General features: G+C 36.6%; 1 protein-coding gene across 2 annotated transcripts in view; it reads right to left on the reverse strand.

The window, feature by feature from the left end:
* The window catches only part of samd12 (sterile alpha motif domain containing 12), a 150,686-nt gene that overhangs the window by 59,723 nt on the left and 64,867 nt on the right, over window positions 1-26,096 (reverse strand). For both annotated transcript variants that reach the window (XM_051671620.1, XM_051671619.1), the window contains exon 4: window positions 21,187-21,327. In XM_051671620.1, the coding sequence (XP_051527580.1) occupies window positions 21,187-21,327 (141 nt within the window). The remainder of the gene's footprint in view (window positions 1-21,186; window positions 21,328-26,096) is intronic.

The following is a 26,096-nucleotide window of genomic DNA, read 5'->3' on the forward strand; positions in this document are numbered from 1 at the left end:
TGTAAGTACTGTTATAAGTAGCTTTAATCTTTTGCCACTTAAAAATCACTCCTGGCAAAAGTATGATTGGACCCACTTTATATTAGGTGGCCTTAACTACTATGTACTGAGCCATTTGATACAATGTACTTATTATATACATACATGTTTTTGCATTGTAATTACATTTAAAGAACTTGCATTTAATTACATTTGTAGTTACACTGTTAACTTTACCCCTAACCCTAACCCAACCCTTACCCCAAAACCTAACTCTAACCCCTAATCCTAACCCTAACCTAAACCTTCCCGTACCTCAACCTCAGTCACAGCAAATGTGGGTATTTTGCAGAACAACATGTAGTTACACAGTAAATACATAGTCTTGTATGTATTTAATGTTAGTATATAGTAGTTAAGGCCACCTAATATAAAGTGTGACTGTATGATTTAAATAAATGATTTAAATTAGATTTATTTCAACATGCTTAAAGGGATAGTTCACCCAAAAATTATAATTCTCTTATAAATTACTCACCTTCATGTCATCTCGGACTCGTCTTGGTCTTCCAGTTAAAGCTCCAAAAAGACAGAAAGGCAGCATAAAGTAATCCATACGACTCAAGTTTTATCTGTCTTCTGCAGCAATATGATAGCTTTGAGTGAAAAAAAAAAAAAGCAAAAATTCAGTCCTTATTCATCAAAAATCTTCACTTCTGCCCAGCTCTCATATGCACGTTCATGAGAGAAGCTTGTTCAGGTGATTTCTGGTAAATAAGGACTGATTTTTCGCTTTCTTTATCACCAAAAGCTATCATATCGCTTCATAAGGCATGGATTAAACCACTTGAGCCATATGGTTTACTTTTATGCTGCTTTTATGACCTTTTATTTGGAGCTTGAAAGTTTTAGACCCCATTGACTTATAAGCAAAAAAAAAATGAATTTATCCTTTAAAATATCTTAGTTTGTGTTCCGAAGAAAAAAGATCAAATGATTTTGAGATGGCATAAGGGTGAGTAAATGATAAGAGAGTTTACAATTTTAATTTTGGGGTGAACTATCCCTTTAAATTTGCTCAGTATAAAATGTGTTCAATAATGCCAAAGCAAATGTAGTTTCTTTGCCATTTACCAAAAAGTATTGCTTTGATTTTAAAGGTTCATACTGCTCGTTAACTTTAAATAAATACTTTACATTTATTTTGAAAACACAGTATGTGCACTATTTAAAGATTACTGATTCAATTTGATGGAACTTTGTCATTAAGTTGAAACACACTAATCTTAAAAATAGACTGCAATTTTTTTTAAGTGTATTTTTAAGTCGTAATTTTGGTTTTACAGGTTTAACTAAGCAAAGTCAAAATAAAGTGACTGCAGCTCAGTATATCCAAAATTGCAGCTCCAAATGAATACCTACAGCCACCATCATGATTACAAATCATAACAGGGATAATAACAGGGGCTGATACTGAGAAACAAGCCACACAACTGGGGTAATCTACCGACCGCAACTAGGGGCGGGATAATGATCCATCCATCATGGGCTTATTGACGCACGATTGGCTAAAAAGAAGCACCATCTGTGTTCCTCCGTCTGGCCTCTGTCAGAACAGGTGACTGCTGCATATCGCTCCTTCTGGTTCTCATAATTTCGCTCTCAGCCAAAATGTAACATCTCAACATTAACAGGGCCCATAATATAAGTATGAGCATCTCTTGCCAAGGTTAACCCACGCTTAGTGTGGACAGATCACTCAATGTGGAAACATCTGAGGTGTAAAGACGACACAGAGCACTTTTTTCTTCTGTACCGAGTGACACATGGCGGGTTGTGACTGGTTTTTTCATTATCAGCAAAGCTATCAAGACGAAAGGGAGGAGAGCAATTAATATAGGTAGTTACACAAGATGGGGATGACTAGATGGAGTAATAGGAAAAATTTTGTGTGACTGCTCATTTTTACTAGTCAAGTCAATGATCATATTCTGGTTAAGCCTTTGTTCTAAAAAAGAGGTTTATATGCTAAAGAGCTATTGGAATACATTGCAAATAATCCTTTTCTTACTCTTATTTTTGTCTTGTTTTCCATTAAAAATATCTTAACATCCTTAAAACAAGATTTAAGATATTTACTTTAAAAGCAAAATGGCATAAAATATTAAGTCTTGTTTTCTTCACAAAATTAAGTGAGGTTTATGCTTAAAACAAGTAAAAAAAAAAAAAATAAATAAAAAAGAAGATTTGTCAATGGGTAAAAAAAAAAAAAAAAACTTTACCCCTATGATCTTATTACCCCACTAGCACTCCAAATGAATTCAAACCATCTCCGATGTCTGCACACTCTGCTTATAACGTGCTTTGTGAATTCAAAGTAATCTAGTTTTGCTTTGTTTTCACTTTCATGTACTTCCAGATATATTTGGTCGTCAGGGACTAAAAACACAAATGTTTTTCATTTTGGTTCGTTCTGAGCAAAAACTGTATTTTTTATTTCCACAGCCTCCTTTTCAAATGGTTACCGGTTAAAACAATAAACATCTGGTTAATAACGTTCTTTTTAAAAGGACAGTACTCTGAGCTAAGGGGTGGTTGAAACACCAATTGCAGTGATGCCAGATCTCGCTAGAGAAACAAGCAACCTGGTCTGGAAAAACAAGCCCAAATAAGCCACTTGCCTCACCAAAATAAGCGAAAATAAGCAATTACATTTTGGTGTGTAGTGGATTTATCAGCATAGAAATCATAAGCATACAGTTAATTAACAGTTAGGTATCATTTTAATTACAGAGCTGCTTCTCAGTCAAAACCAGGCAGCATAAAATCTAAATAATTCAGTGAAGACTTCGAAACAGAGAAATTTACTTTTTACCTCTTATACAGTAATGTTTTCCTTGTTTCTGGATTAGCCGTGCATGTATAGTATTTATACATAGTTGTTAATAAGGTCCACATTCACAGAATTCGACATCCACAACGGGCAGTTATGCAAAGAAATGTGTGATGCAGCAGTTTCCTTCAGAATCAAAGCACATGTTTTAATTTTTCAGGCAACATGAAGTGGTGTATCTCCTGTGTTTATTGTGATAAACCCTTTGGCCTTCGGTTTCATGAAAAAAAAATTATTGGAACAAAATTAACCCGTTATAACTGGTTACCAGCATTTTAAAATAAAGTTTTCACTCTGGAACAACTGAAAATCACTTTGTTCCAGTTTTCGGTTACGTTCTGCCAAAAATTCAGTTCGTTTTTGGTTACGTTCTGCCAAAAATTTAGTCCGTTTTTAGTCCCTGTTGGTCGTTACAGGTTATTATACAAAATTATTGTCACAATGTGTGGAACATGCACAACTTAAAGTATTTGATCACCCAAAATGAAAATCCGGCTGAACACCCTTATGTTGTTCAGCCGTAGTCACCATTCACTTTCATTACATCTTTTATTATCCAATGAAAGTGAGGTGAGGCTGTCAGTCCCATTTGGTTTCCATGGAAGAAACTAAATTAATATGGGTTTAAAACGACATGAGGTTGAGTAAATGACATCAGAATTTATATTTTTGTGTAAACTATCCCATTAAGTCATGTGATCCACAGTTCAACCAGCTAGTGTGTGTGTGTGTGTGTGTGCATATAGAGTAAGGGTTAAGGTGGCAAGGAGACTAGAGACACATTTAAATCTATGTATTCAAAGGCCTGCTGAAGATCAATCAAGCGGAATAGCAAAAAGGCCTTTCAATGAATTGGCTTTAATCTCCCCACAATGTTACAATCAAACTGAAAGTAAGTGTCATAAAGGAGCCCGGGGTTTTAATATCTACCCCTGTGAAGAGTGTAAATGTTTAATAGGGGGCAAACTAAGCCTGCAGCTACTGTACTCTAAAACACACACACACACACACACACACACACACACACACAAACTGAGGAATACACACAGGGCACAAACAACTTGTCATTCACACACAGAAGGAACTACAGTGCATCAGTTACTTACAAATAAGACTCATTTGTATCCACCCTTCAGGCAGTCCTTATCTGTAAATATTTATAAACTGATTTATATCAAGGCCTTAAACTGATTTAAACCAATTTGTTCCTCATGAGTCTGCGAGATATTGACACAATATGAGCAGATGAAAGTGTGAGCTCGTAACAATTTGATCACAGCCTCAAAATAATTTACAAAAGTGAAAAAGTAAAGAGCCGAAACCATAAATTGAATGAAAAAACACCGTTCAGGAGCTTTTCTGCAATATTACATTACATTAACATTAATAAAGTACATAAAGTGCAACTTGCAAAGCATTCTCAACTAATTACACATTATATACTGTAATATGACATACAGCTGAGTAAAACTGGATTTTAACGAAAAATATGTGGGACAGGATTTGATTTTGTCCATCAGGAATTGATTGGATCATGAAAAGCGGGCGTTCCATATCAGAATGGAGCCAGGTGGTTGGAGGGGAGCAGTTGAAAAATAAGAGGGCTTGGTGATCTAAAACTCCTTTAAGTCAAGTCAGATCACTCGCTGACCATCTTCATAATGTCCCTGGTGCTCTGACACCAAAATTTTGGCTTTGATACGATACCAGCCCTGGAACCTCGGTATCGATACTCAATCGATACTTAGGCAACAAATAAATCGCCGCAGATTACGGCTGAAATTACACAAAAGGACTTGATTAAAAAAAACTGCATAAAGTCTTGCTGTTACAAAGTCTGTGTTTTCCATTTAATTTTTTCTGGATTACATGTTTTATGTTTTAATGAAAACAGTCATCAAAACAGTGTTTAAACAAATGAATACATCAAACTTTATTCAAATGAAAATATGAAAGCAAAATGAAAAAATTGCACTTTTATTTTTGGTCAAATAATATGCAGCACAACAGAGCTTTGCAGTATAAATGAAAACATTAATGAAAAATATCATATTACCTGTGGCACAAGGCTGCTACGGCTGAATCACAGCCTGCTGATATTCACTACACTTGATTTTGTGATATTGCTTACATATAATAATAATAATAATAATAATAATAATAATATAAATATGATAATTATTATTATTATAAATAATGATAGTTATGATAATATTAAAACCATTTATTATTAAATTATTGCCATTAGTAGTTTTATTGCTATTACTTTGAATATGAAATTTTCTATACAGTAGTAACATTTTTCTGTTACAGTGTCTTTAATTTCACGCATCCAGTTAATCAGAGCTTTAATTTTGAATAACTTTTATTTTGACGGACCTTTGAGTTCTTCCTGTGTGTTTTTGATGGTAGTTTTTAATAAGCTCCAAATTCTAAATGAAATGGTGAATACTCGCGAGCTGAGATCTCACTGCAGAAGAAATTCATGCAAGTGTTCACAGTTGCTCAAACACTAAACGCCACATCAAGCATCATGTGCGATCTGTGTGCATATGTGTGTGTGAAGTATGACAGAGCAGAGCGGCACCTCTCGTTCATTCTGAAGCATGCAGCGCATGCAGACTGTAACCTATATTATTTAATAAAATGACATACTTCTGCTGTTCGATGATCATACTTGGTCATATCTAGATTTTAATTTGATTAATGGTTAAATTGTCATTTATTTAATCCAAAAAATGTCACATCCTGTAAAATGTAGCTCATAGCACAATACTGAAGTTTGGTACTGAAATTAGCAACAAGATTATATCGTACTGTTTTAAAATGTTTGGTATCTAGATATTCCATTACCACGCAACTCTAATCCCTGAGCAGCTATTTTGTAAGTAATAGGCATACAAGTACAACTCCTATCTACTTAACTGGGGAAAGACCAAAACCTCCAAAACTGTTTGTCAAGGTACATTTAAACAATATGGCCAGAAACATTCCAGCCTTATATGTAAAATCAGCGATAAAATCTGACAATGGTATGATAAATATTGATTCTTTAGCTCAAATCACACTAAAAAAACTGTTTCATTTTCCATGCTGGTCCAGATAATTGCACATGAGCAAAAAAACAAACAAACTGTATCATAAATTTGGATCAAGGAGGCAGTTGGCCCTTTTAACTGAAAAGCGGGTCTTTACATTCCCACAGCCGCCGTATTGATAATTATGATTTCTCCCATGCAATTTCCTACCAGTGGCTGATCTCCTCCTCCTTATACTGTACTTTCTCTAGTGACATCAGAAGAAAAGGAAAGTCATTTCAGGGGCAGAGCCAGTAATTAAATTTTTATGAAAGATTTTGTAAACAAACTTTTTTTTATTTATTTTTTTTGGAATAGTGTACACAGATGAATCATGCACAATAAGACCAGGAATGTGTTTGTGTTTAACCAAACTTATGTAATCAGTGCTATTCGACCCGCCCTGAGCAGGATTCAAACCAGCATCTCCAGCATGGGAGAAAGGTGCACTAACAAGGAGACAAAGGGCTACAGCCTCAAGCGTCAGTCGCTAGTGCGCCTCTTGAGGCCAAGGGAGTGAGGTTACACACTGCACAGCTACCTACCAGCTAGCTACTTTTAAACTCACCCCCCTAAGCCTCACTCCCATCTGCGTCACAGCACCACAATAACCAGTCCTGCTTGACCTGTTCTGAGTGGGATTCGAACTGAAGTCTCTGGCAATTAACCACAATTATCTCTCATTATTGTTACTTGCCTTCTTGCAACAAATTAGCAATGAGATCTATAGAAAGAACTAGACTTGTTTACTTCATACAGTCTGTAAATTTTCCCAAACTGAAGACTGTAGACAATAATCACTTCTCTTCACAGTTATCCTGAGAGAGAGAGGAAAGGGACATTTTGGCAGGCAATTAAATGTGTAATAGCACCAATTATGGCTAATGATGGATTGTTGATCAAAGTAAAAAAATGCAGCAGCAATTCTTTTAAGAAGAAATGGATGAGGAAAGAAGAGTGAGAGCATGTGTGTGTGTGTGCTGGCACAGCAGGAAGAGCACATTCAATAGTCCAGTGAAAGGCTACAATCAGGCTCATTGAAAAACAAGAGGTGGTGCCCCTGCTTTGACTGAGAGGGAAAAATTAGCTCTATTTGTCAAAAAACTCTGTGGAATCTAAGGGGAAAATGTATCATAATTAAGGCCATTTATCCAGTGAACTCAAACAGATGTTTATATCATTGTCAAGAGGTCTCGGTTCCATGGAAAGTTCGTGTAAGGCTGAGCTCTTGTGGTGTATTGTGTGATTTCCTTTCATGCATACCCTGTTCAGAAATTAAAGGCTGAACAGAATGTGGGAAAGAGCAAAGACTTCAAGGCTGAGTCTGAAAACTCAAGAAAGGCACCTGCACACCTGCTTCTACAGAGCTGCATCAGACAGAGACACTGAATCAAACTGCAGACCTTGGAATTCTGGAATGGATGTCAATGGTTTCCCAAAGGTGCTTATTGCACCTTGTAAATAAAACAAGCCAATAAAAATGTCCATTGTCATGACTCATACGACTAAGGAGAACCCATTTTTATACAATTTATGTCCAGATAGGACTGTGACATCTTCCTCTACCATTCTCTTCAATGGACATGTACCACTGAAATAACATGGATTTTTAGAGATGTACCATATTAGTACCATGGTATTCTTTGATGTACCTTGGAGTAACATTTAAATACCATGCAACATAAATATATTTGGCATTTAATGTACAGTGATGTGGACCAGGATTTTGGGCTAATGAGATTTCTAGGTGGGCGGGGCTCTCCAGTATGCAACAGTGCCCGCCCAATTTTTCAGCCTTCCATAAGTGGTTTTCCAATTTTTTTTGTGATTTCATAAGTCTTCATAAAAGAGCCATGAACCAAATCAAGCAGCTCCGAGGTGAATAACATTATTATAAACTATGATTTGAAGCAAAAACATTTGAAAATCAGACAAAAAGACAAAGTTACAAGACTGTGTACTTAATCCCTTTCAAGTAGGGAATGAACCACAATCCCATTAAGCATTGCATATGAGCATGTGCATTTTCTTTCAAGGTTTGCTTGTTATCATTGATTTTTCTTTTGTTGAATATAATTGTGCATATGAGCTGACACCAGGGCCGTTTCTATCTATAAGCGCTATACAGGTGCATCTCAATAAATTAGAATGTCGTGGAAAAGTTCATTTATTTCAGTAATTCAACTCAAATTGTGAAACTCGTGTATTAAATAAATTCAATGCACACAGACTGAAGTAGTTTAAGTCTTTGGTTCTTTTAATTGTGATGATTTTGGCTCACATTTAACAAAAACCCACCAATTCACTATCTCAAAAAATTAGAATACATCATAAGACCAATAAAAAAAACATTTTTAGTGAATTGTTGGCCTTCTGGAAAGTATGTTCATTTACTGTATATGTACTCAATACTTGGTAGGGGCTCCTTTTGCTTTAATTACTGCCTCAATTCGGCGTGGCATGGAGGTGATCAGTTTGTGGCACTGCTGAGGTGGTATGGAAGCCCAGGTTTCTTTAACAGTGGCCTTCAGCTCATCTGCATTTTTTGGTCTCTTGTTTCTCATTTTCCTCTTGACAATACCCCATAGATTCTCTATGGGGTTCAGGTCTGGTGAGTTTGCTGGCCAGTCAAGCACACCAACACCATGGTCATTTAACCAACTTTTGGTGCTTTTGGCAGTGTGGGCAGGTGCCAAATCCTGCTGGAAAATTAAATCAGCATCTTTAAAAAGCTGGTCAGCAGAAGGAAGGATGAAGTGCTCCAAAATTTCTTGGTAAACGGGTGCAGTGACTTTGGTTTTCAAAAAACACAATGGACCAACACCAGCAGATGACATTGCATCCCAAATCATCACAGACTGTGGAAACTTAACACTGGACTTCAAGCAACTTGGGCTAAGAGCTTTTCCACCCTTCCTCCAGAGTCTAGGACCTTGGTTTCCAAATGAAATACAAAACTTGCTCTCATCTGAAAAGAGGACTTTGGACCACTGGGCAACAGTCCAGTTCTTCTTCTCCTTAGCCCAGGTAAGACGCCTCTGACGTTGTCTGTGGTTCAGGAGTGGCTTAACAAGAGGAATATGACAACTGTAGCCAAATTCCTTGACACGTCTGTGTGTGGTGGCTCTTGATGCCTTGACCCCAGCCTCAGTCCATTCCTTGTGAAGTTCACCCAAATTCTTGAACCGATTTTGCTTGACAATCCTCATAAGGCTGTGGTTCTCTCGGTTGGTTGTGCATCTTTTTCTTCCACACTTTTTCCTTCCACTCAACTTTCTGTTAACATGCTTGGATACAGCACTCTGTGAACAGCCAGCTTCTTTGGCAATGAATGTTTGTGGCTTACCCTCCTTGTGAAGGGTGTCAATGATTGTCTTCTGGACAACTGTCAGATCAGCAGTCTTCCCCATGATTGTGTAGCCTAGTGAACCAAACTGAGAGACCATTTTGAAGGCTCAAGAAACCTTTGCAGGTGTTTTGAGTTGATTAGCTGATTGGCATGTCACCATATTCACCATGAATTGAGGCAGTAATTAAAGCAAAAGGAGCCCCTACCAAGTATTGAGTACATATACAGTAAATGAACATACTTTCCAGAAGGCCAACAATTCACTAAAAATGTTTTTTTTATTGGTCTAATGATGTATTCTAATTTTTTGAGATAGTGAATTGGTGGGTTTTTGTTAAATGTGAGCCAAAATCATCACAATTAAAAGAACCAAAGACTTAAACTACTTCAGTCTGTGTGCATTGAATTTATTTAATACACAAGTTTCACAATTTGAGTTGAATTACTGAAATAAATGAACTTTTCCACGACATTCTAATTTATTGAGATGCACCTGTAAGTGGTCGCATAGAGCCCCTGAGCCACCAGGGGGCCCTGCAAACCAAGGTCGTTTTTTATTTTTTATTATTTAAACAGATGTTTTAAATATAAATACATTTTTATTTTATTTTTAAATATACTAAAAGCTGTAAGACTCAGGCAGCTGTTATGCTCCAGTTAAAAGGGGCCCCCTAGTGGCCCGAGAGGGAAGGGAGAATGTAACTGCAATTCCTTGGTGGCCTCGTAGGATTTCGCTTAGAAATGTCATGCTCAGAAACGGCCCTGGCTAACACCACTTGTAACAACTGCTCTGATAATATATTTTTACATTTACAGATTTGACCGCACTCCGCACTGCACCAATTTATCAAAAATAGATGGAATAAAAATTATTGCCGGGCTGGATTTGGCCTGCGGGCCTCAAATTGAATGGCCCCGGTTTATACGTTGTGGTTAAAAATCAATTCCCCTATGGAAAAAAAAAAATGATGGGATTTTTACTTCCTGGACCATAGTGTTGTGCTCTATAGAAACCAAACAATCCAAAAAATGTCCTGTTGCTTGTCAAAAATGGTTAGGACAAAAACTCAGATATGCATGGAAGATTTACCTTTTTATCTCTTGTGGTTAGGACAAGGTGCAAAATTCAACTTTGTCTGTCCTCAATTCCTTTCACAACATATATTCTATTTATGAAAACCAGATAAATGTATCAACCTTGTAGCATCTGGACCAATCAGACACACAATTATTCATTATTTAATGAATAATCCAACAGATGTCTCAAGACCGTAACAAGCAAAGGTCCAAGTAGGCCCAAGCAGACTCCGAGATGTTTGCTCTCCCACTAATCATTATCAGCTCTTACTCCCCCTTTGCTGACACTGGTCCAGCAACAAGTGGACCTCAGAGACATTCCAGGTGGGGGAAGGTAGCCACATGCAAAAGCAAAGGAATATGGAGAAGAAACTCACTCCTCCATAGGAAAGACACATAAAACAGACTTTTCTTCATTAATTTATAGACAAACTGTTCTATAAATGAACATGCATATCCTCAGGACATTGTGTGTATGATTATTACTGTCTCGTATAGTGTTTTTTGTACTGTACACCGTTTTGTGCATGCTTAATGACAGAACCATTAGATAATGTAAAATTATTGGTATCATGCTTCCTATCAAATTAATCCTTGTGTGATGCCCTAAACATTGGAGTATAGCACCCCCTTATAGCATGCATTGTATGCTTGTTATATTAATCAGAGCATAAAGGGGCACAAACTGCTAGCTTACTCCAATCATGCAAATGAGTCAGCTTCCAAACAAAGGAACTTTTCCCGCTGGAAAATTGCACCTTACTCATTTGTCAAGCTAAACTCGAGAGGAGTGACCTCCTTCAGGAGTTAAAGGGCACTGTCGGATTGACCTCCCTCTCTCTCTCTCTTCTCTCTTCTTTTTCTCCCTTCTGCTCATGGTTGCCGCTCGTGTGGGACCGGAAACACCCGGTCAGACCGCGAGGTCGCGGGCCGGTAGGCCTTAACACAGCAAATGTGTAACTTTCTCGACCATAACGGAGTCAAACTAACACCGTAAGTTCATCATCAGTTCTTCATTCAACACTGAAGAAACTGATTGCAACTTCAACACCATCGACTCAAGAAACCATCAAGACTTTCTCCTCAGACTGCATCCGGGCTCTCTCTCAACAGCCAAGGCATTGCACGTATCATACAATTAACTAACTAAACAGAGGTTTAGTATAAGCTGTGAACCCCTTTGTTAACAAAGGTGCTTTGAAGTAAGAAACTGATGGTTCTTTCAGATTTAAATTACTCTTGTCATAGCTTCTTTCCCCTGTTCTGTTCCGGTTTCATTCACTTTCACTTTTCCATTTCCCATGTATGCCTGATTTGTGTATGTGTTTGTTTAGATTAGTTATGTGTTCATGATTTAGTTAAATAAAGCTTTTGTGTACATTCTTGCGAGTTGATTCTGGTCTGTTTGTAAATCAACATCAATTTAACGATTTGATCACAGCTACATGTTAAGAAAGAGTTATTTTTCTGTGGCCACGAAAAATATCCTTTGTGAGAGTTGATAGACGATCAATACTGAGTGTTCGCTGGACGAACAGATTAATTGATTGTAATGTTAATTCAGCTACATCAAGTTAATTCTATTAACTGATCCAAATATTCATAATTGATTATAACGAGTTATGATTAATTATTCATATTCCCCTTTTAAAGATAATTTGACTGTGGTATATTTTGATAAATAATCTCATCCTTTTTTTGAAAAGATGTCGCTTCAAAGCTGTACCTAAATATGTGTAATATTATTTTCAATAAGCCATGAGAATAATAATACTCCAATAAGAGAATTAATCATAATTCCCTTATTAAAGCTAATTCCTTACAATAGAAATTGTGAGCGGATACAACAAGACGTTGTATTACGATTTTAATGGTGGAGAATTTTATTCAGACAAATAATGTAGTTATTTGTAATTTATATAATTTATAATGCTTGTCGAACGCGACTAATTCCATTACAAATTTCCTTACATAATAATGTAGAATAAGGACAGTTTAATTGAATTCCTAGCTTACACATACATATAATGTTTCCCTACATATAATGGTGGAGGTACGTGGGTACTTTAATCCATCCTGTGTACATTTATACTACCAAATTCGCTACATATAATGGTGGGAGAATGCGTGCAAAGATCTAAATTAGTTATTTGATGTAATTCGCTACAATCTGAAATAACTAACGTTTTAACAAACTGCAACTCATGTAAACTTTGTAAAGCTTTAATTTGCCTCTTTGGAGCATGATCAAACAAACTCTGGTCTTTAGGGTCAACAATCTCTGAATACTAAAAACCAAAGAGCCATATCAAAACACATCACAGCATTATAGCGCTTAAGCAAATTTAGTGACCTGGCATGAACGCTAAAAAGCAATGAAAAAAACAAAACGATAAATATCTCGTTAACAGCTCTCCATGGAGCAGGGCAGCGTATGGACTGACTTCCTCTGCTTTAATGCCCACAGTATTGATCTTGCTGGCAAGGTCCATGGCCTATTGCTGGGAAGCTGACTGCATGGCAATGGCCAGTGTGTACATGCACTAGAAGCAGTGTATGTTTGTACGCATAAGTGTGAGTGTATCTGCAAGAGCGCACTGGCGTCTGGCGGACGGAGAGCTTGGTGGTTTTGTGCTGCAGATGGGGGGGGGGTTTGTGCAGACAGAGCGGAACCAGGCCGATGCCTTTTTAATGGCACTGCTGCTCTCTGGAAACTGATGTTCAAGGCTTCATACTGTGGAACTAAAACCTCCAGCTCATTCAATTTTGAATTCTAATCCACCCATCGCTACGCCGCTCTACTTTATTGACCGGATGGCTACACCTGCAAAAAACCTCCAGGGCAAATAGTCCCTTTTGCTCAGATTTATCAGTTTGGAATTATGGTCAGAGTGGATCATCGTTACACCTTGGTGGAATGTGTATCAATATTTCAATGTATTTTTTTGCTGAATACAGGATATTTACATAAATTTCAGATTGGGCAGGTATTAGTGCTCCTATTTGGCTTGATTGACTATTTTTTTCTGACATTTTATCATAATGGGCAGGGCTGTCCATACACATATGCATGTTTTCAATTATTATTATTATGTTTATATTTACAATAGTATTTATGATCTAAATTGTATTCGTATTTTTCCACCTGTTGTTGAGAGCGATTTTTAAGTCACTGCAAAAGGGGCCGGTGGAAGAATTTGGAAAGAGCAAAATGTTTGGATTTGGTATGATTTTTTTGTACCACTTTTGATAATATTTTTGTTTCATTTGAAGTGTAATTTCAATTTCGAAATATTTTTGGTTTCATTTTTTCGTGTTTCAATTAATTCATTTAATTTTTCAAAATCAAAACTGAAGTGCGTTCCGATGCAATCAGTGTTAATACTAACCATGATTTGTGTGTGAGTAGATGAAATTGATTAATAATACTTACATTCTCTATAATTTAATGGAGGATAAATCCAAACCCTGATGAGAACCACATTTTCCACGCGTATAAAAGGAGCGTGTCATAGAAATATACCTGAGAGTCAATATTTAATGCACAAAAGAACATAAGTCCATATTTCTATTCTTTTAATTCATTGCATACAGTCCATTAACACTACCAACTTCTTATGAATGTGCTGTCTTTGCTTATATTCCTGGTGCTTGACAGGGAATAGACTATATAATTGGATGCAGACGGTGCCGGAGAAGAACCTCAGAATTAAATTGCACCTGACCCAGCCAATTAGCTCTTTGGTGCACAATTTCGCCAAACCCACTTGTGCTAAGACTTACGAGAATACCAAAACTTCATGGCTATGGCCACTGACTTTGCATGTATGACTTTTGGCATAACGCTGTGCTTAGCACTAGAATTCTTAAAATAGGGCCCGTCATCCATATCTAGAGCAAGGTGTGAATGTTAGGTTAGAGTGAAATAAAGATGAAAAGTCACGTGAGAGGCAGTACCTCTCTGTCGCTGTGATTTTTTGATTACCCTGTCAATGGAATAACACCCGCCTATGTTCGCAATCAGTCAACAAATCGGCCGAATGGGTCAAACTGGTGAAAACGGACAGCCTAATTACAAAGAAAACAACTCACTTGGTCACATCCCAATTGAAACAAACTTAATACAATTTTTAATAATAGGGAAATAACCAAATGACTTTAAAGGAATATTACAGCTCAAATTAAAATTCTGTCATCATTTACTGCAAATAAATAAATAAATAAATAAATAAATAAATAAATAAAAAATCCTTTTCTTAATCAATACTTTTGTCTTTTTTTTCCCAGTAAAAATATCTAAACATCCTTAAAACAACATACATTTACTTGAGAAGCAATATGACATCAGATATCAAGTCTTGTTTTTAACAAAATGTAAAAATGTTTTTAGTGATATCTATGCTTAAAACAAGAAAAGACTATTTGCCATTAGGATAAAAAAAAAATACTTTTTTTTTATTTGAATTAAGATTTTTTTTTTTGTGCCACTGGCAAATATTTCTTTTCTTTTTTGTAAGCATGAATTTTACTAAATTTCGTTCGATTTATCTGAAAACAAGACTTAATATTTTAAGTCATTTCTTCTCAAGTAAATGTATCTTTACATGTACATTTACCTTTAAAACAATTAAAATACTCAGTATTTAGTCACACTCATGTCGTTCCAAACACGTAAGACTTTCTTTCTTCCATGAAACACAAACAGAGATGAGCCTTAGTCATCATTCACTTTCACTGAATGGTAAAAACAATACAATTAAAGTGAATGGTGACTAAGGCTAACATTCAGTGTAACATCTCCTTTTGTGTTGTTTGGAAGAAAGAAAGTCATAAGGACTAGAAACAATATGAGGATGAGTAAATAACCACGCCTTTAATAGTGACACAAAATGACACAAAATATGCTTGTTACTTTATTGTAACTGTAGTTATTATTTTTGAAGCAATGTAAAAAGTGTTTAAAAGTGCTTGACTTGATAAAACTTTGATGTAATTTGAATTTAATAAATAGTATGTTAATATAAACATACAAAATAGGTGTACGGTAACACAGAAACCACGAAAAACAAATGGAACTGGAACATGAATTTATATTAGACTTAAAAACCAGAGGGGACATTGCCGCATCATTTCAGAAGTCAATCACACACCTCTGATCTTTATGTATGTATTCATGCTTGCGTGTGTGTTTTTTCCCCATCTCTAGAGGTCTCAACCACGGTTTCATTAATAGCATGTACCACATGCTTCACTGGTTCTTCTTGCACTGTCCTTGAAATACAAAAATACACATCCATTGCTATTGCCTCCGTCTTTTCCTTATGTATATACTGCTGCAACAGGCATCTCTTTAACCTTGGCATTCACAGCCCACAATAGGCTGCGCTGCAAGATGCGGGGAGAAGCAAAGCAAAATGGCAAAGCTAAGATTAGCGCTGTAGTTCTGATACAGAACACTAAAACTAAAGTGGAAATGTAAGTAGGGAGCTCTCCATTTCTCATGTCAAAGGTATTTTAGTCTAAGGTGGGTGGTAGCTGGTAAAAAAAATATGAGATCCTCATGAGATACAAAAATCCTTAGATGCTCAACTCCAATAAATTCAGTATATGCACTGGAAATCTCATTTTAATTAACAATGATAGCCAATTAAGGGAACAAATCAGGTCCCTTTACCCTGCAATGCTATTTGCCTGTTAGTAATACAAAACCAACCAATAGAACTGCTTGGATTCTTCTATGTGGGCTGCGTTCAGAATCTAATAACACACCGAGGTGACTCTTTATGCCTATTAAATAAACAAAATTGATATTTTGGGGGTTGGATGTCTTCCACCAGACCTTTCTTGTCAATAGGAAAAACATTTTATCATGATGCTTTTGTTCGTGAATATTTTTGTTTGTTTTGCTAGCTGAAAAATGGTTTGTATTGATCTCATTTCCAGAGGGTAAAAAGAAAATTACTCTAAAATTGATTTTTAAAGAAACCTGTATTTTAAAAACATGCTTGACAGTATTATTTACACCTTACATTATATTAATCTCTCTAAGTGTTACTTTAATGCATCTCTGTAATTCTTTTGGTATAGTACTTCTGACCTAAATGTTGCTCTTAACAAAATTTTGGTATCTTAACAAAATTAAGATATATGCATTCAAAATGAAAAGAGTTTCATAGGAAAAAGATCAACATAGGACAGAAAACTGCACTTGTCAAGCAATTTCTAGCATATTGTTAAAGTCCTGAGGATTCACCTTCCCATATGGAAAGCAATTACAGTACTGATATTCTGAAACAAACTCAAATCCAATCTCTTCTTCCAGTGCTGGTGCCTCTGGTTCCCCTTAGGTTTTGGTGGTGGCTCTCTTTATTACTTTATTTTAATGACCTCTGCAGCTCCATTCTCATGATATACCAAACCATTAGCTGTCCAGTTAAAAGAAGCTACTAATGTGTAAACTAAATCTACATCTAACACTTTCTCACTGAGTTTTGATTAAATACGATTTTCAAGCAGGACTGAGGACTCTATTAAACAACATGTGACTGAATGACAGGAATTTATGGAGGAATAATAGATGAGTGTATTTCTTTATATCTTTCATTCATTTTGTTCAGGAAGACTTAATCACATCTTCCCAAACAGCGCTCAGGAAGTGTCTCTTCAGGGATTGCCTTGGAAGGAAATTAAAGAATGAAATTAATCTAACCTGGATGAGAAGGGGGAAGGCTTCCTAGAAGTGCTGTAAGATAATGATACCAATCTGTACCTTTTCCCACCAACCCCTACAGAGAGGAATCCACTGTGTTCTCATTCTCAGAGTGTGAATACACACAGCCTTATAATAGAGATCTCTTTACTGCTGGCTCTGACCTTTTGTATGTGGTGCCTTTTATTTATGGCAGATATTACTTTTGCCATAAATATAATGCAATACTTCAAGATTCATACTGTCCAGATTTATGCTCAAAGTAATATTAAATATTAGATATGAGTTATGATTAGTCTGTATCCTTATAACTACTATGATGCATATATTACACTTTCATAATCCAGAATAAGTACCAATACCAGATGCTACAAACAGAATCCCAATAAACTCAAAATATCAAATATGATAAATCTGCCAAGGATATGATCAGTAAATGGTTAGTTTTTTGCTATAATAAACTATAACAAACAAAACAAACACAAATACTTTCTCCTATCCCATCTTAATATGAAGAGACAACTATAAGTAAACCATTTGTAGGTTGATTTCAATGAAAGTGTAAACACTGTGGCTCTGTGGAGCTATAAAAACATTGTTCTTTACATGTTTGTTCGAGCACCCAGCGTGACATAATAACATTTGTTTAACAAATGGTGTGCATTGACCATCCATTGGAATAAAGGGAAGTGTTCGGGAAACCTGCTTGAAATAAGTCGTTATTATTCTCTGTAATTCCGTTTGGTGTCGCTACAGGACCAGAAATTACACACTCAACCTTTAAAGACATGAACTAATATACTTAAAACTACTAAGTTGCAAAACTTCATCCCTCAAAGACTCCCAAAGACAATTAAAGCACTCTGGAACAATAAAAAAGGACAAAACCGTAATTGGTCATTTTTGTTCTTTTCAAGAACAAAGGTTTGATAAATGAGTTTTAGAGGACTGCTATTAAGCTTGCTGTCCAAATTTACAGATGGCAGCCAATTTAAAACCTGTATAACATCCTCTGCAGATGGACCTCTTCAAGAAATGTGTATGCAATAATTCATAATCTTTATAATAACCTCTAAGATTCTGACCTCTTCATGAATTAAAACAGGGATGATGTCTGGGGTAATTCACCAAGATATTGAAACTGAATATCAGCAAGAAATGAGAAAAGAAAAATAGAAAATACATGTTAAACTTGGTTGTCGGTAGTTCAGTCACTCTTTCCTCTCTGCACTGCCTGATTCATTAACTAACAGAACATTGAGAACATCTATTTTTATCATTACAGTGTAGATCGTTTTATCTCCCTTGAAGTGGAATATTTGATGTAGCTATGGATACAGTTATAATAGCGGTGTGTAAACACTAACAAGAATTATGACAGAATGGTTAGAGCTAAGAACTTCTCATTAGTTCTCAAGGCCCATAAACAATTGTTTTGTGAGCCATCTGTTATGATTGTTTGGTATCTATGGGTGGTATTAATTTTGTATTGATGAGTTAATTTTGATTTGATTGGTTCTGGTACAGCCACAGTTGGAAAAATATCAATCCTGATGTTACTCAGGGGAGAACAAAAAATGCTCTCTTCCTTGCAGATTGATATACAATTCATTTCCACATATATGAGGTTACTGTTGCCTTATGGGTGCACTCTAACACAATAATTACTTTCCATATCATGCAAAACCAACCAACAGCTAATGTAGACACATAAAATACAAATCTGGAGATTTGGAAACACTTACTTTTGATGGAACTGTGGTGCGGCAGTTAGTGCAAGCACATTGAGATGTGGTGCTCATGTGGGCGATGCAGGTTCGAGTCTGGACTGTGATGCAATTCTTTTATAATCTGCTTATAGTCCACAAATAAAATAATAAATTTCTGCCCAGTGGACCATTGCATGGGGTAGGAACAAAGAGTGACTGTTACTGTGTGGTTCACTATCAACTAACCAACCAATCTCTAACCAACTAGCTAAACAAAAACTACTTAATTAACCAGCTAACCACTAACTAACTAAATATCCAACCGACTAACCACTACCAGCTAACCATTAAACCAACCACCAACTAATTGACCAACCATCCACCCAATTAACTAGCTTACCAACCAACTAAACAAACACTAACTTGCCAACCAACCAACCAACCAACCTACCAACCAATCAACCAACTAGCCAACCAACCAACCAATTTGGTTAGTTAGTTAGCTGGTTGGCTAGTTGGCAACCAACCAACTAACTAGCCAACCACCAACTAACTGACCAACCAACCATCCAACTAATTAACTAGCTAACCAGCCAACCAACCAACTAAAAACTAACTAACCAACCAAGTTGGTTAGTTAGTTAGCTGGTTGGTTATTTGGCAACCAACCAACCAATGAATCAACTAACTAACTAACTAGCTAGCTAACAAACTAGCTAGCTAGCTCGCTAACTAACTAACTAACCAACCAGAGAAGAACCTGTTTTAGAGAAGAAAGAAAGTCATACAGGTTTGGAAGAAACTAGGGAAATTATTTTTGGGTGAATTATCCCTTTAAGCCAGTTGGTATTAAAATCACATATCTTAAGTTGATTGGTTGTATAGATAGATAAAACACTGCTCACAATAGCATGAAATAGCATGACTTGGAATCCAAATCAGCAATTTCTGCCCAGTGGACAGCTACATGGGGGTAGGAAAGAACAGCGAGTGTCTGTAACTGTCTTGTTCACTGTAACTGATGAAGCCTCCCTGTGGCATTCACGGTAGCCAGAATCTAATTATTTTCCCTGCATGGTCCAATGAACACTAAAGGTTAATTACTGTCAATTTGCATGATGTCCAACTGCCAGAGCACAATAAATGCTGTTAGTCGCCATGGATAGGTGCTAATGTCAGACCGCATGTATCCAAGTGGCCCATGTAAGTTTAAATGTGTACTCCCAAGAAGTTCTGAAATTTCATCTAGAACTAATGGCCATCTAAGGGGAAACCTTCTTTGTGTACACAGACTACAAAGCATGTTTGATAGCAGTACCACAGAGGGAATTGAAGCTGAAAAGGTTTACAGTCACAGATGATACATTTAGAATGCATAGGGCATTAAAGCAATGTTCCAGGTTCAATTCAAGTTAAACTCTATCAAATCTATTGTAGCATGCTGTCAATAATTTCAGGTTGTCCCAAAAATCAAGTTCACAGTTATGCACATACAATGCAAAATATATTCACAAGACATGCTTACCAAGTGTTTTACCAAAAATGTTTTATCAAATATTTCAACTTCTGTCATGACCATGTAAAAGTTGTAGAACATTTGCACAATACTCACAAGGATACCAGAAAGGGACATGACGTAACTATCCACAAATTAATTGTTCACAAACTCCACCCACAGGAATTGGTCGAGAACATAAATCCCACTGCTAAAATGACCATTTAGACAACTTTACAGCTGAAATAAGATTATTTTTTTCATCCATTTACTGATGGATGTAAGAATGATGAACATACTATAAGTGCTTTTAAAGAAATATGAGTTTAATGTTCCTGCTTTTAAACCCTATATGGTACGATCGCCCCCAAAATATGTTGTCTTGAACAATGCAGGACTGCTTTAAATTACCTATCAGTCTTGACTTACTGCAACAAAACATCCAAAAGTAATCAGGTTAGATTACCTAAAAAGTTTAAATTAAGTTTAAATTAAAAGATTACTAATTACAATTTTAGTTGTCTAATTTATAATTAGTACCAAATTACTTTTCAGAGGTAATCAACTCACACACTGTGTATTAGAGTGCAGTGCATATGGATTTATGAGTGTGTGTGTGTGTGTGTGTGTGTGTGTGTGCGCACAAGTTAAATCTGACAAAACCTCTCTTTGTCATCAATTGGAAAACATCATCAATTGGAAAATCAATTTATAAATAAAGCAAATACTGTTGCAAAAAAAAAAAAAAATGCTAAATGTTTTTTTAAGGAGTAGGGGAAGGGTGTGTTAGAATTAGTCTGTAATAATTATAATTTACGTTATGTAAATAAAAACAGTAGAAGTCCATAGTATGTCCACATTTAGATAGCTAACTAAACGTTTGAGTAAGTGAACGTACCTTGCGTAAGAAGCTGCAGGGTGCGGACTTCTTCTCTGACACGAAGCTGAAGCACCTGCTGAAGTATAAACTGTCTCTGACTCTCCTGCATGATGCCCATCCGCTCCAACTTCCTGTCTGTGAGCCTCATCAGAGCTCTTCCTGCACACACACACACACACCAACATGAACACAGTTCACGCTTTAAAAAACAAAACAAAAAACATCATTATAAATTAGACATTTATAAATAATAAAACTGCATTTGTACATAAATCATAAATGTACTTGCCATTTATAAGAGGCTATTATCAATCCCCTTGTGTAAAAACGGATTGAGCATTGTAATAACCTAAATTGCAAGAACCTAATGAGAATATATCGTACAGTAATTAGTGAAACGAGACAGACTGGAATTTTTTCCTCCAGCTAGAAATTTTGTCAAGGTCAGATGAAGTTCAGTGCCATCTCCTCACAAATATTCTCCTCATATCTCCACTGATGAAGTGTCATAACAGTGACACTGCCTGTTAATGCCCCAGTTAACAACTGCCATTTGTGCACGCTGAAGTTAAAGCCATTGTAGCATCTCACACTTTGTCTTTAGGTACTGAGGCAGAAACGCTAATGCATTTACACAGTGATGCAAATTATACATTTGGTTGTATACATATGGTGTCAATATCTATGGCAAGGACACAGTGTAGCACAATTCGCGGTGATTACACCGCATTATGAGCGAGACTTCTCTCCTGTCAATCGCTCCCTCTCTTTAAAACACATTGTGTCTCCAGTGAAGGGGAAAGCCATACAGGGGCTGAGAAAACCCACTTAAAGCTAGCAAAACAAACAATTTAGATGACCCTAACCCCGTGGAAAGCATTTTGTATGGTAATGTAAACAATGTAAATTAAAAGGATGAAGAAAAACAAACAGGTGAAATTTAAATGGCACTATATATCAGAAAACTATGGGCAGCTGGTAAAAAGGCAATAAAACGAGGACAATGGGAAAGATAAAAAAGCAACATTGAAAAAATGCCTGTTCGAAAATAATAAATAAACATATTAAATAGATTAAAACAAGTAAAAGAAAGTGGCCCAAAAATCAGTTTCTTTGAATCTACTTCAATTTATGCAATTACTTTAAACTAAATTGTTCTAATATATTTTTTATTAATTTTTTTGTGAATGACATATACACTGGCAGCCAAAAGTTTGGAATAATGTACAGATTTTGCTGTTTCAGAAGGAAATTGTTACTTTAATTCACCAATGTGGCATTCAACTGATCACAAAGTATAGTCAGGACATTACTGATGTAAAAAAACAGCACCATCACTATTTGAAAAAGTCATTTTTGATCAAATCTAGACAGGCCCCATTTCCAGCAGCCATCACTCCAACACCTTATCCTTGAGTAATCATGCTAAATTGCTAATTTGGTACTAGAAAATCACTTGCCATTATATCAAACACTGCTGAAAGCTATTTGGTTTGTTAAATGAAGCTTAACATTGTCTGTGTTTGTTTTTGAGTTACCACAGTATGCAATAGACTGCATGTCTTAAGGTCAATATTAGGTCAAAAATGGCAAAAAAAAAAAAAAAAGAAAACAAAAAAGAACCTTTTTTAACTAAGGAGCCAATTTTTAAATTTTTGGTTAATGTGTTTTTTTGAAACAGCCATAGCACAAACAAATAATTTACTATTTTCAAAAAAAAAAAAAAGTTTTTCAATAAAATAAAATGTTGAGGGAGGGGTGACGCCATGCGAAGGGCAGACGTGTGAGAGACAGCTCTGCGCACTTTACTCATTTTTTAAATTATTTTCATGAAATAATCCGGTGAAATTCGATACACCCAGTTACACATTTACTGTTTGAGGTAAACATGGCAAAGAAGTCAAAATCCTCAGGCTCTGGAGACATTAAAAGACACTTATGGGTTCAAGATGAAAGCCCAGACAGGCCTGTGGACCGGGGACTCGATTTGGATGGCGCGGTGGGAGAAGGAACCCAGCGTCAACTGTCCAACATGTCAGTGATGTTGACGAAGGTACTTGCGGACTTGGAGAATCTCGCTGTAATAAGTCGATCGATTACGGTGATGGAAAAAAAATCCTCTGAGCTAGTCACAAGAGTGACAGATGTTGAAAAATGAATCGATTATTTGGAGTCATCAGAGAGGGAATTAGGTTCTAATCCGCCCGCGACCAAAGCTGATTTGGAATGTGTTCTTGAAAAGCTTGAAGATCTTGAGAATAGAAGCCGCAGGAATAACATTCGAATTGTTGGAATTCCTGAGCATGAGGAGGGCAGAGATATGGTGAAATTTCTAGATGAGCTTTTCCAGAGTCTGCTCGACATAATAGGCCACATGCTGGAAATCGAGTGAGCTCACAGAGTCCCAGCTCACAGATCTGCTGAGGGTGGAAGGCCCCGATCGATTCTGGCCAAATTTTTGAGATCATCCGATAAAGATCTCGTGTTGTGCCAGGCGAGGAGCAAAGGAAAGCTTTCTTGGAAGAATTACAATATTTTCTTGTTTCTGGACTTTGTGAACTCGACAAGAGAAACGCGATCGGTTTAAGGAATGCAAGAAACTCTTACATCAGCGGAAAATCACTTTTGCTCTGATATTTCCAGCCAGAATGAGAATTAACACCAAGGACGGAAGCAAAGTATTTACATGTCCCAATCAGGCAATTTCTTTTATTGAAACAATGGGTGAGTAACCATTGGGTGTTTTTCTTGTGTGTAGATTGACTCATTGTACATACTCTGTCTTTCGGAGGAAGCTGGGCACCATTTTATTCCTTTTGCATTGGCTCCGCCGAGCGGCTGGAGTTTGTTTTGTTTTGTGGATTAACACTTTTCTTTAAAGAAACTTTTGCATTGACGGAAGATCACTTTTACAGTGAACGGATGACCGCAAAATATCTATATGCCCACACAAAGGATGTCTTTTATAAAGTTGGCGGACTGTGTAAATCATGGGATATACTTTTATGCGGCCTCTGAGTGAATTAACTCTTGACCATCCGAGGAACCGGGATGCGTGTTTCGTTTCCTTTTGTGCTGGTTCTGCCTAGCGGTTGGAGCTTGTTTTGTTAAATAACATTATTTCGGGACAGTTATGGATGAATCTGTCAGTTCCTTGTGCTTATGCCTCCTGTTGGCTGGAGTATGATTTGTGGAGTATTTTCGTGGGACATTGGAATGATTATGTCATCTGCTGCACTCATCAGCTGGCTCACTGAAGATTCGTTTGTCTGACCGAGGAAACTGAATGGCTTTATATCGGCTGGAATTTGTTTTGTGAAGAACACACCTTTGAGACAGTTCTGTGAATGAGTCTACACGTTCTTTGTGTTTATTCTGCCTATTGGCTGGGGTTTGTTTTACAAAGTATTTGATGTTATGTAATTTTGCCTTACAAATTTGTGAGGCAAAATTGAGCAATCTGATGGCAAAGTTGTCGCGGGGGCTCTCGTAGGCATACATGGACTCTTTGAGTTTAAAGGTATTGACGCCGGTTGGCACTTTTGTAAGATACAGGAGTTCTGGTTGAGGGTCCAGAATTTTATGGCCGACGTATTGGGTACTCGGGTCTCCTTTTGCCCCAGGCTCTGTATTTTGGGTGATGGGGCGGTCATTGGTGTAGGAGATAAGTAAATGAAGAATTGGATACTGGCCGGTGTTATGGTGGGCAGTTAGGTTATCTTTAGAGGATGGAAGTCAGCTGGAGTCCCCTCGTTTCGTGAGTGGTGCGAGGAGATGGGCAGGGTGGCAGCTTGGGAAGAGTTGTCATATAGAAGGCTAGGCAACCTGGATATGTTCATCAGGAGCTGGGGCAGCTATTTGGCCTTTTTGGAGGGCTCTCGGAGAGGGTCAGTGAATATTTTTGCTTTATTAATTTTGCTTTAAAAATTACATTAATTTATTGAAACATGAAAAACTTAAACAAAAGACATTTCTAAATTCAAATTGCACTTTAAATGAAGCGAAAAAGCTATTAAAATAACTAAGAGATTAAAACATCTTATATATGACCACCTCCCCAAATTCAAACATTTACCGTCTCCAATAGCCCATTTGCCATCACGCAAGTATCACAACAGGTGAAAAATTACTAATAGCCTACAAATTAAGAACTAAAGACAATTATAAATGTAAAGATAATTATAATAATCATCATAATAAATAAGCTTAATAAATTCCCTTGTGTTCCCAAAAAATGCTGTCAAATGTGTTCTTATCGAATGTGTTTGTATTGCGTTTTGGTAATACAGTTAATGCTGCCTAAATAAAAGAAAATAGAACTCAATTTTAGGTTCAAGGTGAACGTGTCTTGTATTACTTTATGATTTAATCACTTTCATCTTTGTTTCTTTAATACAAAGATACCTGTATATATTACTGAACCTGCAGTGTTGCGTTCACAATGCGTAAGGGCAAACTGCTCAGTGGAAATAAAGCAAACTAAACTCACAGCACCTCACGAGATGATTGGAGATCATTTGCAGCATTCTCATAGACTACAGCATTCTTGCAAACAGTTTTCAGTTGAATGAAACAGGAGTGATAACTCTCTACATGCGCTTGTCCCACGAGACAGTGTCCCGTTTCACGCCTCTGAACAAACAGCGAATCAGACACGAGCAGATGGCTTTTCTTTTGTCTGTTCTTAAAAATATAATAAAGTGTGTTTCTTCAAGTGCGTGTCTTTTTGACTAACAGCATTTCTTGTCATGTGTCACTTCAAGACGTCTTACAGGTCACCTGCCTGTTGCGGGTATGATCAAAATTACTTGCGCATGAAATACCTGCATTTGAACGAGTAGCTCGGGAACTGAATTGAACCTCGTCACATTTGGAGTGTGGCGGGTGTTATTTCACACCCTGGGCACACATAAAAAATAATGAACGTT

Source organism: Myxocyprinus asiaticus, chromosome 34 (assembly GCF_019703515.2).
Source record: "Myxocyprinus asiaticus isolate MX2 ecotype Aquarium Trade chromosome 34, UBuf_Myxa_2, whole genome shotgun sequence".
NCBI lineage: Eukaryota > Metazoa > Chordata > Actinopteri > Cypriniformes > Catostomidae > Myxocyprinus > Myxocyprinus asiaticus.